The sequence below is a fragment of the Ceratotherium simum genome, chromosome 3 (assembly GCF_057802395.1).
Source record: "Ceratotherium simum simum isolate JZ-2026a chromosome 3, ASM5780239v1, whole genome shotgun sequence".
NCBI lineage: Eukaryota > Metazoa > Chordata > Mammalia > Perissodactyla > Rhinocerotidae > Ceratotherium > Ceratotherium simum.
Window position 1 is genome coordinate 47,832,850 of NC_141902.1, and position 13,785 is coordinate 47,846,634.

Here is a 13,785-nt window from a genome sequence, read left to right on the forward strand (position 1 = left end):
ATCATAAAGTATTTCTATTTTTAATTTTTTGAGAAATCTCCATACTGTTTTCCATAGAGGCTGCACCAGTTTGCATTCCCATCAGCAGTGAATGAGGGTACCCTTTTCTCCACATCCTCTCCAACATTTGTTAATTTTTGTCTTGGTGCTTATAGCCATTCTCACAGGTGTAAGATGATATCTTAGTGTAGTTTTGATTTGCATTTCCCTGATGATTAGTGATGTTGAACATCTTTTCATATGCCTATTGGACATCTGTATATCTTCCTTGGAAAAATGTCTCTTCATATCCTCTGTCCATTTTTCGATCAGGATATTTGTTTCATTGTTCAGTTGTGTGAATTCTTTATATATTATGGAGATTAACCCCCTGTCAGATATATGATTTGCAAATATCTTCTCCCAGCTGGTGGGTTGTCTTTTCATTTTGATCATGGTTTCATTTGCCTTGTAGAAGCTCTTTAGGGCCAGCCCCGTGGCTTAGCGGTTAAGTGTGCGCGCTCCGCTGCTGGCAGCCCGGGATCGGATCCCGGGCGCGCACCCTCACACCGCTTCTCCGGCCATGCTGAGGCCGTGTCCCACATACAGCAACTAGAAGGATGTGCAACTATGACATACAACTATCTACTGGGGCTTTGGGGGGAAAAATAAATAAATAAATAAAAATTAAAAAAAAAAAAGAAGCTCTTTAGTCTGATGAAGTCCCACTTGTTTATTTTTTCTTTTGTTTCCCTTGTCCGAGCAGACATGGAATTCGAAAAGATCCCTCTAAAACCAATGTCAAAGAGTGTCCTGCCTATATTTTATTGTAGGAGTTTTATAGTTTCAGGCCCTCCTTCAAGTCTTTGATCCATTTTGAGTTAATTTTTGTGTACGGCGAAAGATAATGGTCTACTTGCATTGTTCTGCATGTGGCTATCCAGTTTTCCCAGCACCATTTACTGAAGAGACTTTCCTTTCTCCATTCTATGTTCTTAGCTCCGTTGTCAAAGATTAGCTGTCCATATATGTGTGTAGTTTTATTTCTGGACTTTCAATTCTGTTCCAATGATCTGTATGTCTGTTTTTGTACCAGTACCAGGCTGTTTTGATTATTATAGCTTTGTAGTATATTTTGAAGTCAAGGATTGTGATGCCTCCAGCTTTGTTCTTTTTTCTCAGGACTGCTTTAGCTATTCTGGGTCTTTTATTGCCCCATATGAGTTTTAGGATTCTTTGAGAAACTTATCTTTTGACATCTTTAATACTGTGGTGTTGAACTACTCTTTATAGCCTGTGTTTTATTTAACTTTTCATGTATTTATATCTAGTTTCCCTGTCTGGGCTATAAGTTGTTTAAAGGAAATTCATGTCACAAAGGTTTTTAAGAAAAAAGTGTGACATGCCCTGTCAAATGCAGCGGGGAGATTAAAAAGGGAAGACGCATCCACCCATGCAGTGAATGCAGACAGGAAAGTATAGAGACACACTTGGTTTTAAGTTTTTCAGGTCACTAGTGAAGTGCTTTATACATAATAGCTTCTCAGTAAATATTTTTCAAATGATTAGTTCCAGCAAATATTAAATCTCAGAATGGCTCCTTAGCTGATGTTTTCTTAGTTAATATGAAATAATTTTAATGCTAGCCTAAACAAAACACAGATAAACAGGCAGATCTTTGGGAAGATTAGATGTAAATCTAAACCTAATCATCATAAATTCATAGACTAAAATAATGGATATTTAAAGTATCTGTTATTTTCACTAACCCATTGGGATAGAAAATTGAGTTTGCCATTTTTATCAATTTAGTAAGTAAAAATATTAGATTAATTCAAAATTTAACTTCCCACTGAAGTCCAGTATGTCACAGCAAACTTACACTTTTGGATTCCCTTCACTTTAGACCTATGACAACAAACAAAAGCAAAATTCTTACCTTTCCTTCCTCAAGGTGAAGCAGGAGGACTTTATCTCCTGGCTTATAATCTTTGAGCAGCTCTGCTGACTTCCACACTTCCTCGGGATCAGGTATCCAAACCCTGGCAAACTAGAAGACAAAAAGAAAAAATTTAAACCAGCAAATTGATTATTTTATAATGATACATAAAACATATCATGGATTTATTTATAATTAAACAATTAATGAAAAAGTAAATCTTGGCCAATATGAAATTCAATTTTTAAATTAGTAGACCAAAGTATTTTGGCCCCAATAGTATCATCACGTCTACACATTACAAAAAATATTCTCTGTATTGTGGTAATAATTTCACAATATATCTAAGTCAAATCATTATGCTGTACACCTTAAACTTATACAGTGCTGTTTGTCAGTTAAAACTGGGGGAAAAGTATGCTCTGAGGAAATAGCTACAATTAAAGTCTGACTTTGCTTTATATAGTAAATGCTACCTGAAAATATAATTATAGGTAAAAATGTACATATAAATCTATTTTTCCACTGAATGTGGACTTTCATGGTTTTCAAAACATGATTTTGAAGTTCTGGTGTGATGGCTTGCCAGTTTTAGCAGCACACCTATCTTTTTATGGCAGGATTTAAAATTTGAATTTTTTATTGTGATTTTCATCCTGTGCTCTGCAAAGTCTTAGTGATTTCTCAGGTATTCCTCAGGGGCCATTACGGTGTGGAGAAGAGGACAGTAAGCTTGTGGTCTGGAGCCACAGCTGTTTTACATACTGGGCATCTGCAATTTTCTTTGAAGAAAGTTCTGTTGCTAATAAAAAAAAAATTGAGAAAGTATTGTTGTCTAGTATTTTGCTTTCATTCTTTTATAAAGATGAGTAAAAATGGTATATTTGGCCAGCAATAAGTCTGGCTCTCGTAGCCTCAATATCATGAAAGAGATACGGTAATCATCAGGGTTTCCTGAAACAGCAAATCTTTAGCCTCAACTAGACACTTTCAGGACTTAAGACGATTTTGGACTTCAGGTCAATTTTGAAGAAAAAGAACAAAATATATTAACATGAATGAATCCCCCAAGCACCACATTTAAGAGACGTTTTATGATTGCTTAGATTCCTCTGGAAGGAATCTCCCTTTAAAACATATGTACACTCGGGCCGGCCTGGTGCATAGTGGTTAAGTTTATGCACTCTGCTTCTGCAGCCCAGGGTTCACAGGTTCGAATCCCAGGCACGGACTGATGCACCACTCATCAAGCAATGCTGTGGCAGTGTCCCACATACAAAAATAGAGGAAGATGGGCACAGATGGTAGCTCAGAGCCAATTTTCCTCAGCAAAAAGAGGAAGATTGGCAACAGATGTTAGCTCAGGGCCAATCTTCCTCACCCACCCCTCCCCCAAAAAAACATATGTACACTAAACCTTGACACCCATTTTCAGGAATATATTACATACAAAAATACCACCACCAGCCTTTCTCCACTTTATTTTCTTCAGTGCTCTTATTACTACCTGAACTTACTTACTGTTATGTCATTGCTTGTTTACTTATTTATTATTTCTCTTCCTTCATTAGAACATAAGCTCCATGTCTGTCTTGTTCAACACTACTTTGAGTGCCTGTGCACCTGGTACACAGCTGGGCACTTAGTATTTGTTTTTTTGTTTGTTTGTTTGTTTTTTTAAACAAAGTTGGTTTTTTTCTTAAATTTTATTTATTTATTTTTCCCCCAAAGCCCCAGTAGATAGCTGCATGCCATAGCCGCACATCCTTCTAGTTGCTGTATGTGGGACGCGACCCCAGCATGGCCAGAGAATCGGTGCGTCGGTGCGCGCCGGAGATCCGAACCCGGGCCGCCAGGAGCGGACCGCACGCACTCAACTGCTAAGCCACGGGGCCAGCCCGGCACTTAGTATTTGTTGAAAGAATCTCAGAATAAAAAGCATCTCCTTAAACTGAATAAAAATATATGGTAAAAAACTCACCCATTACTTTATTTTTCTCTTATTATCACAGACTCATGCAAATTTTTTGTCTGAACAGTTTGCAGAGGAAAGAGCACTGAACTAGGTTATGGGTTCTAATCTCAGGACTACTATATTGGCCTTTTAGCCTTTATTTCAGGCATCCATCTGTAAAATGGGAATGACAGCAGTACTCATCTAGTTTATCTCAAGGACTTACACACGTAGAAACCTTCTGAAAAGCACAAACCAATATATAAGTACAGGTTGAGATAGTTACAAGTGTTTTTTCCATAAGAAGTGATTGTTATTGGCATATGTCAAATATGTTACTGAAATTTGTTTTATAACTTTTCCCCAAGTTACACAGTCTGTAAACTGAGCAATATCTGTACACGTTACTAACATCTTATTCAATAAACATTTCCGTGTACCAACTGTTCTCACTCTGAAGATCACTTTAGAAAGCCAGTATTTCTGTAAATTTCTCTGGAAGGATTTATTGGTTCCAGAAAAGATATGTAATATACGAGATTCAGAGTCATGAAAGGACCTACTACCCTGACTGATGAAAGCACAAAAAAGCAAAATGAGTCCAAGTGAGTTTGCAGAAGCATGACTGACCTGCTCTAAACATGAGGTGATTTTCAGTTAAATCTAGAATGAAGTGCCTTCATGTTCTTTGCAACAGCAAGCTCCAGCTCAGATTTCCACAAGTATTTTGGAAACAATAATGAGTAGGTACTTTGCCAAAGGCTCGATTTCCAAGAGGTAGGTGTTAACAACACTTACAGATAGTAAAGGGAGACTAAGGCCCTTACACTCACTAGAAGCAAGATATTTAAATGCCAAATATCACCCAGATATAACCAAATTCTCCTTTATCTTATCTCTATCTCTTGGGAAAGTATCTAAGGAGAAATACGTCAGGAATCAGTCTATTACTACCATTGTCTTTTATGGTGCTTTTGCATCTTAACCGACAAAATCACTGGTGACTCTGCAGAAACAACTATACCAGAATTAGGTCAATTTGGGAGGTATATATACCTTAGTTGCTGAAACCGAGTGGAATCTCAACCTGACTATGCCCTTCCTGTTGCCTCTGTCACTTCCAACCCTACTTTCCACTCTTCCTCTACACCCCCAATGAAAATACACATGGCAGCCCTGAGGAAGAGGACTAAACTTGTCCAGCCACATCCGGTGCAAAGACTGCGGGAAGGAAGACAAGAAGACAAGGCCCCACAACCACATGAGAAACCGAGAAATGGGACATGGCAGCAAGAGTCAGGGAGGAATCAGAAATAGAAGTGGACGCCCATACCTACTAAGTCTGTTCAGGAGCTTCGTGGTGAAACAGAAGCAGTTAGCAAAAGATAACCCTAGCCAAAGTGAATCAGACTGGACACAGCTCCTAGCAAGACAAGGGGAGGGTCCAATGTCATGTAACTCAGCTCTGTCATGATTAGCTAACAGAGGGTGAGGCTTTCTTGCAAGGCTCCTCAGTCCCTTTATCTACTCACACAAATCTAGTTTTGCCCCTCATCTTGTGAGTGCCTCAAATATCTCACTTATGATATCTCAGCCCTAATTTTAGTTATTTATGGATCTATCTACCTCCCACACTCAACTGTATACTCCTTAAGCCATCTTTGAATCCCCTGTAAGGTTGGCCACGTTCCTTGTCCACAGTTGGTAGGCAGCAAATTTGTGCTGATTTTATTTAAGACAGAGGTAGGGTAAGGGAAGGAAAAAAGATGGAGAGCTGGGATGAAAGGTAGCAAAGGCAAACTTCACAGGCTTACTTCAGGATTTTTCCTGAAGTCACAAAGCACAGTTGAGATGAGGTAGGAGTCAGAAACTTAGAGAAGAGAGGTTCATGAAGTAGTAGGCAAAGAAAAAGACAACAGTGATGTAGGAACTGGTAGGAGAAGCGAAAGCAAGGATTTGGGATCTGAGGTACTGGGACTAAAGCCAAAAAACTGTAGGAGATGAAGAAAAGAGAAAAAGGCTTAAAATAGGTAACATTAAAACGTAAACGCACATCAACGAAGATTTACGACAATCCAAAGGAACACCTGATTAGAAAGGAGAGTAAGGGCAAAATGCAGATGGGCTAAATTTCACGGTAACAGTCAAAATCTGAGAAAATAATGCTAGCACACATTTAAGTTGCATAATAGCTTGCAAGGAAAATAAAAACCATCTGTCCTTCTACAATACAATTTAATGAGGCCTGCCTGGCATTGATGAGGTAATTCTGACAATTGAATGGAAAGGTGGGTTCAGGGGACATGCTTGCACTGGTACTTGCCAGAGAGGGGCACCAAACAGTGCTGCCTCCACTTAGCATGGCCCTCACACCTTCTCAGGGGTGACACCCATCCCTGCACACTTAAGGCGGCACCAGTCATCTTTCTTTTTGTATCCTACCACAATGACAACACCCAAGAGGTCCCTGACTAATGCAGATGACTCACTGGGAGTCTTGCTAACTTGCATTTCATCAGTCAAGGAACCCTGAGGTGCGGGCACCAAGAGCAGTAGTTTCTGATGCCTCAGACACTTTGGGAACACGATTGACAGCACTAACAGAGTAAATAACCAGTCCCCGAATCCCAAAACATCTGACCCATGTAATTCTCTCTCCTTCCCTGAACTCCCACATACATTATTCATTTTTCATACAGCACATGTGCACATCTTTCCTAATTCCCCTATTAAATCTTAAGCAGCTTGGCAACATGGAATGTGCTTTGGTTCATTTTTGATATTCCACTGTGAATGTTTGCAAAAACAAATGCTTTATTCAAAATGAATGCTTAATTCAAACAAGCCTATGATAAAAACTAAGTATCTCTCTAGGCTACCAACTGAAGCAGGAGAATCATCAACATCCCCTCCTCTGAACCCTGACATTAACACTGATACTCCATATGGTTACTAAGTAATTCATATAACCCTTATGGCATGTTTTTGGTGTAAAAAATTCAGGAACTACTAACCTAAAGCACATAATGGACTTTCCAGAAATTTTATTTATATATATATATATATATATGTATATTTATATATGTATACATACACACACATATATACACACACACATACACATATATAATATACATATACACAAAACAAATATTTGTTGAAAGAATGATACAATGAATTCACATATGCCCACCACTTAGTTTGAGAAATAGAACATTATCAATACTACTGAAACTCCCCAATGGAATATATTCTTAAATATTTCATTTTTCCCTCACCACTACTATTTACTAGTCATACCAAACTATGGGTTTGCTGTATCCTGAATAAGTCCTGCTGCTTCACACTTCTGTGCCTTTGCTTTAGCTATTTCTTCCATCTGGAACACAGTCTCTCCCCTTTTTCAGCCAGCAGACTCCTATTTATCCTTCATATCTGTGTTAAAGTACCACCTCCTCTAAGAAGCCTTTCCTGACTTCTCATCATCATCTGGCACTTCATTCTCCATGTCCCCATTACCTTATACAATCTTCCACTAGAATCCTCATCCCACTAAATGATGACTTTGTGTGCCTATCTCCCTCTGGAGACTGTGAGCTCCTTGAGAGGTGGGGTGTATCTTATTCATCTTTATCTCTTCAGCACTTAACACAGGGCTTGCCTATAATAATTTCTTAATATACTCTTGTTACATGAATGTTCTTGGCCTCAGACATTAAACTTTAAGAGGGTAGACTAAAAGAAGTATTGGCAAGAGGCTCTGAGAATCTTCTGAAAAGGTCTGTAATTTCCAGAAATAGAGAAAGATGCAAGCAAAATTACAGTTGAGTTAGGTAGGAAATCTTGGTGTGACAGAAGGAAAAAGAGCCAGGCACGTAGGGAGTAGAGAAGTAATGAAACATCCTTTCCTCTCCCCCAGTAAGGGGTCACACTAAAATGGGGGCAAAGAGAAAAGAAAGGCTGGAGATGAACACACGGTACATTCTGGGTAGGGCTGGAAGTGCAGAGCAGAGTGTCCCGCGCCCCTGCTGCAGCTTGAATAGCAATGCTGCTGATGAGCAAAATGACAAACACCAACCCCACTTCATGGAACTTGACAAAGGTTGTGAGGAATGAGAGCTAACATTTATTGAGCACTGTCTCTGTGTCAGTAGAGGCCTAGGTATTTTACATGTATAATTTCACTCAGTCACCACCATAACCCCATTACTAACCCATTTCAACAGATATTGAGGCTTAGACTTTAAAAGTGGTAGAGATGGGGTTTAAATCTGTATCTATTCTAAAAGCCAAACATTCTTTCCACTCCACCACACTTCTCCCTTGTTAAAACTGTAGATTTCATTCAGAAACTCCCCTCCCCCACTCCAAAATTATTCCTCTTGGTATCTTAATAGAAATAGCTATTAAACTGGTCTATGTCATCGGGTGAGACTTAAGAATGTGTCATCTAAGACAACTCGTCAAAGCCACAGTAATCAACCTGGCATGCATCCTGCAGTATTCCAATTGGCTCTGACCACAGAATGAGGCTCTGCTAAAAATGAGTTTAGGGAATTACAGCAAAAAATAATCTGAGGCTTCCAAGGACTAAAATTTTAATAAATGAATGATTCCAGGTTCACTTACTTCTATAAATGAACAAAATGATAGGGGTGATTTAAGATTTTTAATTTTTTTGTAACTCTTGAAGCTACCCTGCATGTACTGTGACATGTGCATGGTTTAAGCGTAAATCAAGTTCAAGTCAGTTTCCAGCAGGCATTGATTATCTTAAATTCATGAAGAAAACAAGAACTTTGCAAATCAATGAATATGTTTTGTTACCATCAAGTAGCAAAAATTAAATAATCTTATTTCTCTAGAGTTTTATGTGAGATGGCAGAGCTTTGGAATGAGTATTTTTAGACACTGCAGTTCTTTAATATTCCTGTAAAGATTATTTTTGGAACTAGGTCTCACTTTATAAGTACAGTCGTAATATGCACATCAAGAAAAATTACTATCTCCACCTACAATTAGCTAGTGGTAATTGAGGATAAAGTACAAAATTTTAAATAAGTAAAATAAAGGTAAAAGAGAATCAACAACAAAGAAAGGAATCATATTGATTCTCTTCATCCGCAAGGCTTTTTGTTCAATTAGGATGAAGAAAACTCCTAACTTTCCTCTCCCTTACTTAATTCTTGCAATATTCTTTATAATTGTTATTAATTATAAATTATAATTATTATAATTTACTATTAAAGTCACTCATTCAACAAACTGTCTGAAGAGGTTAAGTAACTGGCCCCAAAGCCACTCCCCTAATAAATGAGAGAGGCAGGATTCAAACCTAGGACAATCTCGGACTTCAAAATGCTCAGGATGTATCAGGAAGAATAAGACAAACATAATCCCAATGAATCACTTTCCCCTGATTGTGACCAAAGTTGCCCAATGAAGCAAAACAACTCACACTTCCCTACCATTTTCAACACTTGCTCCCAATTTAGAGGCAAGTATAAAAAAGGGTCATGTTAAATATGTACAGGCCTCTGTATACAGATCTCTTCCTCCTAAGAAGAATATCTATCACTGTGATAAATGACTCGATAATTTTTTAATCTTAAATGAAATGTCTCAACATGGTAAATTTTGAAGGAATCAGACAACACATACATTAAACGAGACAACATAGATAAGCAGGCACCAATATATAGTTCCCTCCCGTTTACAACAGGTGGCTCCCTTTGTTTTGCTCCCAGCTTTGGGGACAGACACTTCTGGCTGAGATCATGGTCTGGTGCTAACTTGGGGCACATTACAGGTCTTTCATGATCTGGCCCCTGCTGACTTCTCCAGTCTCATCTCTTATCATTACCGGCTTGCACTTGGCCTTCTAACAACCGCAAACAGCATCTGGTTCCTCCATAGCTATCTATTTACTCACACTATCTCCAAGCCTGGCAAACCCTTTCCCCATCCTCATCACCCATTTAATGTCTATGTGTCCTTTAAGAGCCCACCTTTCAGCAGCATTTGACCGTTGACCTGAAAACACTCTGCCTGGCCTCTGAGACACCCCTTCTCATGGTTCCCTCCTACCTCTCAAATCACTCCTTTTCAGTTTCTTGTGCCAGGTCCACCTTCTCTATCCAACCTCTAAACGTTAGAATTGCCCAGATCTCTGAGGCAAGTCTCTTCTCTCTTCTAAAGTAGTACTAAGAGTTCAGACTGTCTGGGCTTTGTCGTTTACTAGCTCTGTGGCTTTCTTGTGCTCATCTACAATGAGAGTAATAATAATGCCTAGACATAGAGTTATCATGAGAATTAAATCAGTTAATATACATAAAGTACTCAGAACAGTGCTTAGCACATAGAACGCAGTCAGCTACCCTCATTAATATTACTATTGTGATTAGAGATCACTATTATTATTTGTATATTTACACTATATCTCGCCCACCCTTATTAGTTTAAATGCCATTTTTTCCTCAATTTCTCTCTCGCCCAGACCTTTCTATTGAACTCCAGAGCCGCAGACCCACATAACTACCTAAGATCTCAATTCAGATGTCTCACAGGCATCTTAAATTTAACAAGTCCAAAACAGAACTCTTCTTCCACCTCCCCTTAAATCTGTTCTTGTATCCCCATCTCAGTAACAGACAAGTATTTCTACCCAGCTAGTTAGCTGCTCTTGGGAGAAATATGATGCTTAGCACCACCTTCTCCTGAACCCATTTATCAAATCCATCACTAAGTCCTACTGAAGCAGGGTACCTGAGGATTATTGTAGATGTTCAATAAGAACATGATTGCCTTTTGACCTTGTTCCCAACACAGACATAGATGAATCTTGTCAATTTGCTGTTTTCTTGTTTAACTTGGGGGGTGACTCAGGTCTTGAGGATATGTGAGTTCGTTTTGCAGAAGAAAGAGAACGCCTTCGGGGAGGTTGAGATCACCAGATAGCTGGCCCCCAGCAGCCACTGCAGACTGCCTAGGGGCTTATCAGGAATGACCCCCTTGTTTCTCCAAAGCTCCTCCTGCCAAACCCCTTAGCTCTATAAAAACCTCTGTATTCTGCTCTTGTTAAGGTGGATTTGAGCAAACTCATGCTCCCACCTTCTGGTCTTGGCCAATTTGCATAAACCTTTCTCCATCTCCAAGCACCAATGTCTCAGCGTTTAGCTTACTGTGCATCAGGCACACAAACTTGAGATTAAGAGGTTTGGTATCATTCTCTCCAATATACAGCTAGCTTCAGTCCACCTCTCTCCACCTCCATGGCTACCACCCAAGTCCTAGCACCATCATCTCTCATCCTGATGCTGGAAATAGCTCTCTATCAAGCTTTCACTCCACCATTCTCTATTCAGCAGCCAGAGCGATCTATTTGAAATGGAAAAATATGACGATGACTCACTCTTGCTTAAAACCCATAATAACTTGGGATAAAACATTCACATAACCCTCTAGAGCCTTGCATTACTTGGCACCTTCCTCCAGAAGGTTTTGGAGAGCCAGCCTCATCTCATGACAGTCTCCTCTATCCAACTGCTTAGCCCCTCTCTCCACCCCACCAAGGGCCATCTGCATTGGTTTTCCTTCAGCTACTTAAACAATCCATGCTACCTCAAGTCTTAAGACTTTCTCTCATGCTTTCTCTTGGCCTTAGCCTCACTGGTTGTGTGACTGATTTCCACTTATATTTCACATCTCAGGTTGAATATCTATTACTTGGAAAGAACCTCCCTGACCTCTCCATCTAAATTAAGCCCCTCTGTTATGCTTTCTCATACAATCCTGCACTTTTTCTTCACTATAAAATAGACCATGAGGACAGTGAAAACTTATGTCCACACAAAAATCTACAGACACATGTTTATAGCAGCTTTATTCATAATTGCCAAAATTTGGAAGCAACTAAAATGTCCTTCAGTAGGTGAATGGATAAATAAACTCTAGTACACTCAGACGACGGAATATTATTCAGCACTAAACAGAAATGAGCTATCAAACCATGAAAAGACATGGAGGAAACTTAAATGCATATTACCAAGTGAAAGAAGCCAATCTGAAAAGGCTACATATTGTATGATTCCAACTATATGGCATTCTGGAAAAGGGAAAACTTTAAAGACAATAAAAAGATCAGTGGTTGCCAAGGGGGGGGGCGAGGGGGATGAATAAGCAGAGCACAGAGGATTTTTAGGGTAATGAAAAACTCTGTATGATACTATAACAATGGTTACATGTCATTATACATTTGTCCAAAGCCATAGAATGTACAACACCAAGAGTGAATTGCAATACAAACTGTGGACTTAGATGATTATGATGTGTCAATGTAGGTTCATCAATTGTAAGAAATGTAGCACTCTGGTGGGGGATGTTGATAATGGGGAAGGCTATGCACGTGTGGGGGCAGAGGGGTATACGGGAAATCTCTATATCTCCCCCTCAATTTTCCTGTGAACCTTAAGCTGCTCTAAAAAAAAAGTCTTCTAAAAAAAGTTACCCACATTGTTCAAATTTGTCATTTTATATAAACAAGACCTGTCTTTTCATATCAATCACAGTGTTGGTTCTAGGAATTAATAGTGATTATGAAAAGAAAAGAATTTGCGGGCTGGCCCCGTGGCGTAGTGGTTTAAGTGTGTGCGCTCCGCTGCTGGCGGCCCAGGGTTCGGATCCCAGGCGCGCATGCAGGCACCACTTGTCAAGGCGTGCTGTGGCGGCATCCCGTATAACATGGAGGAAAGATGGGCACGGATGTTAGCCCAGGGCAGGTCTTCCTCAGCAAAAAAAAAAAAAAAAAAAAAAGAGGAAGATTGGCATGGATGTTAGCTCAGGGCTGATCTTCCTCACAAAAAAAGAAAAGAATTTGGCTCCTTTAATTTTCCACAGCAAGTCTATTTTATTTTTCATGTGTGAAAGAAGAAATGAGAATTTACTACTAATCACATGGAAACTTGATTGTCAACAATTGCAGTCTTTAGCTAAAACTCAAAGAATCTCAACTGCATCATCTACAATTTGATCTATTTATATTTAGTTTTTAACCCACCCAGGAAACACCAGCAGAATTTAGGAAAACCCCTAACTATTTCAAACCCCACAGAGAGGGTGAAATTTCAGAACCAGAATAGAGCTTAAAGATGATCTGGTCCAAACATCTCATTCCCAAGGAAACTTAAAGCTCCAAGGGCAATACACCTAGACTACAAGGCTGGCTCAGACTAGACCCAGCAGCAGACCCAGGATGCCCTGAGCCCCAAGTCCTAAGGCTCTTCCTCTCCCCTTCTCCTTCCCCATCTCTGTCCTCTGAGTCAGACCAAACAGTTTTGTAAGAAATTGTACAGCTGCACAGACAGCAAAAGGAATGCAAAATCAAAACCCAGATAAAATTCCACTTCATTATTGCAACAACTCAGTTTCCCACACTCTTTTTGCCTAGTAGACAGAGTTATCATTGGAGACTGTGCGGTATGAGGAGTCCCATGAGAAAACACTTTCCTTAGCATCATCTCCCCTAGCTTCAACTCTTAGCTGTGCCTCCAGCACAATCAAAATCTACAGAGCTACAAAGTGCCAAATAATAGCTTCCTTCACATATAAGTAAATCCATTTATCCAAATGTATTCATTCATTCAACAAGTATTTACAGAGTACTGACTCTACACCAAGTGCAGGTCCAGGTCCTGGGATACAGCCCATCAGCACTAGCAGCTGGGCTTGGGTTTCCTTACATCCATCCACTTGGGGTACTGGAGGGTCTGCGAGAACCATGGCATTTGGTCATGTGCTGGACCACACTGTACGTACTCATTGTATTAAGAGTCTTCATAATCATGTCCACTGACTGACTTTGGAGGTCAGGACTAGCACTAGATTCAAGCACATTTACCCACACTGCCAAAATCCT

General features: G+C 39.6%; 1 protein-coding gene across 5 annotated transcripts in view; it reads right to left on the reverse strand.

The window, feature by feature from the left end:
* MYO5A (myosin VA) overlaps positions 1-13,785 on the reverse strand; it is a 187,860-nt gene that overhangs the window by 131,707 nt on the left and 42,368 nt on the right. For all 5 annotated transcript variants that reach the window (XM_087427353.1, XM_087427348.1, XM_087427339.1 and 2 more), the window contains one exon: positions 1,919-2,029. In XM_087427353.1, coding sequence (XP_087283479.1) covers positions 1,919-2,029 — 111 coding nt within the window. The remainder of the gene's footprint in view (positions 1-1,918; positions 2,030-13,785) is intronic.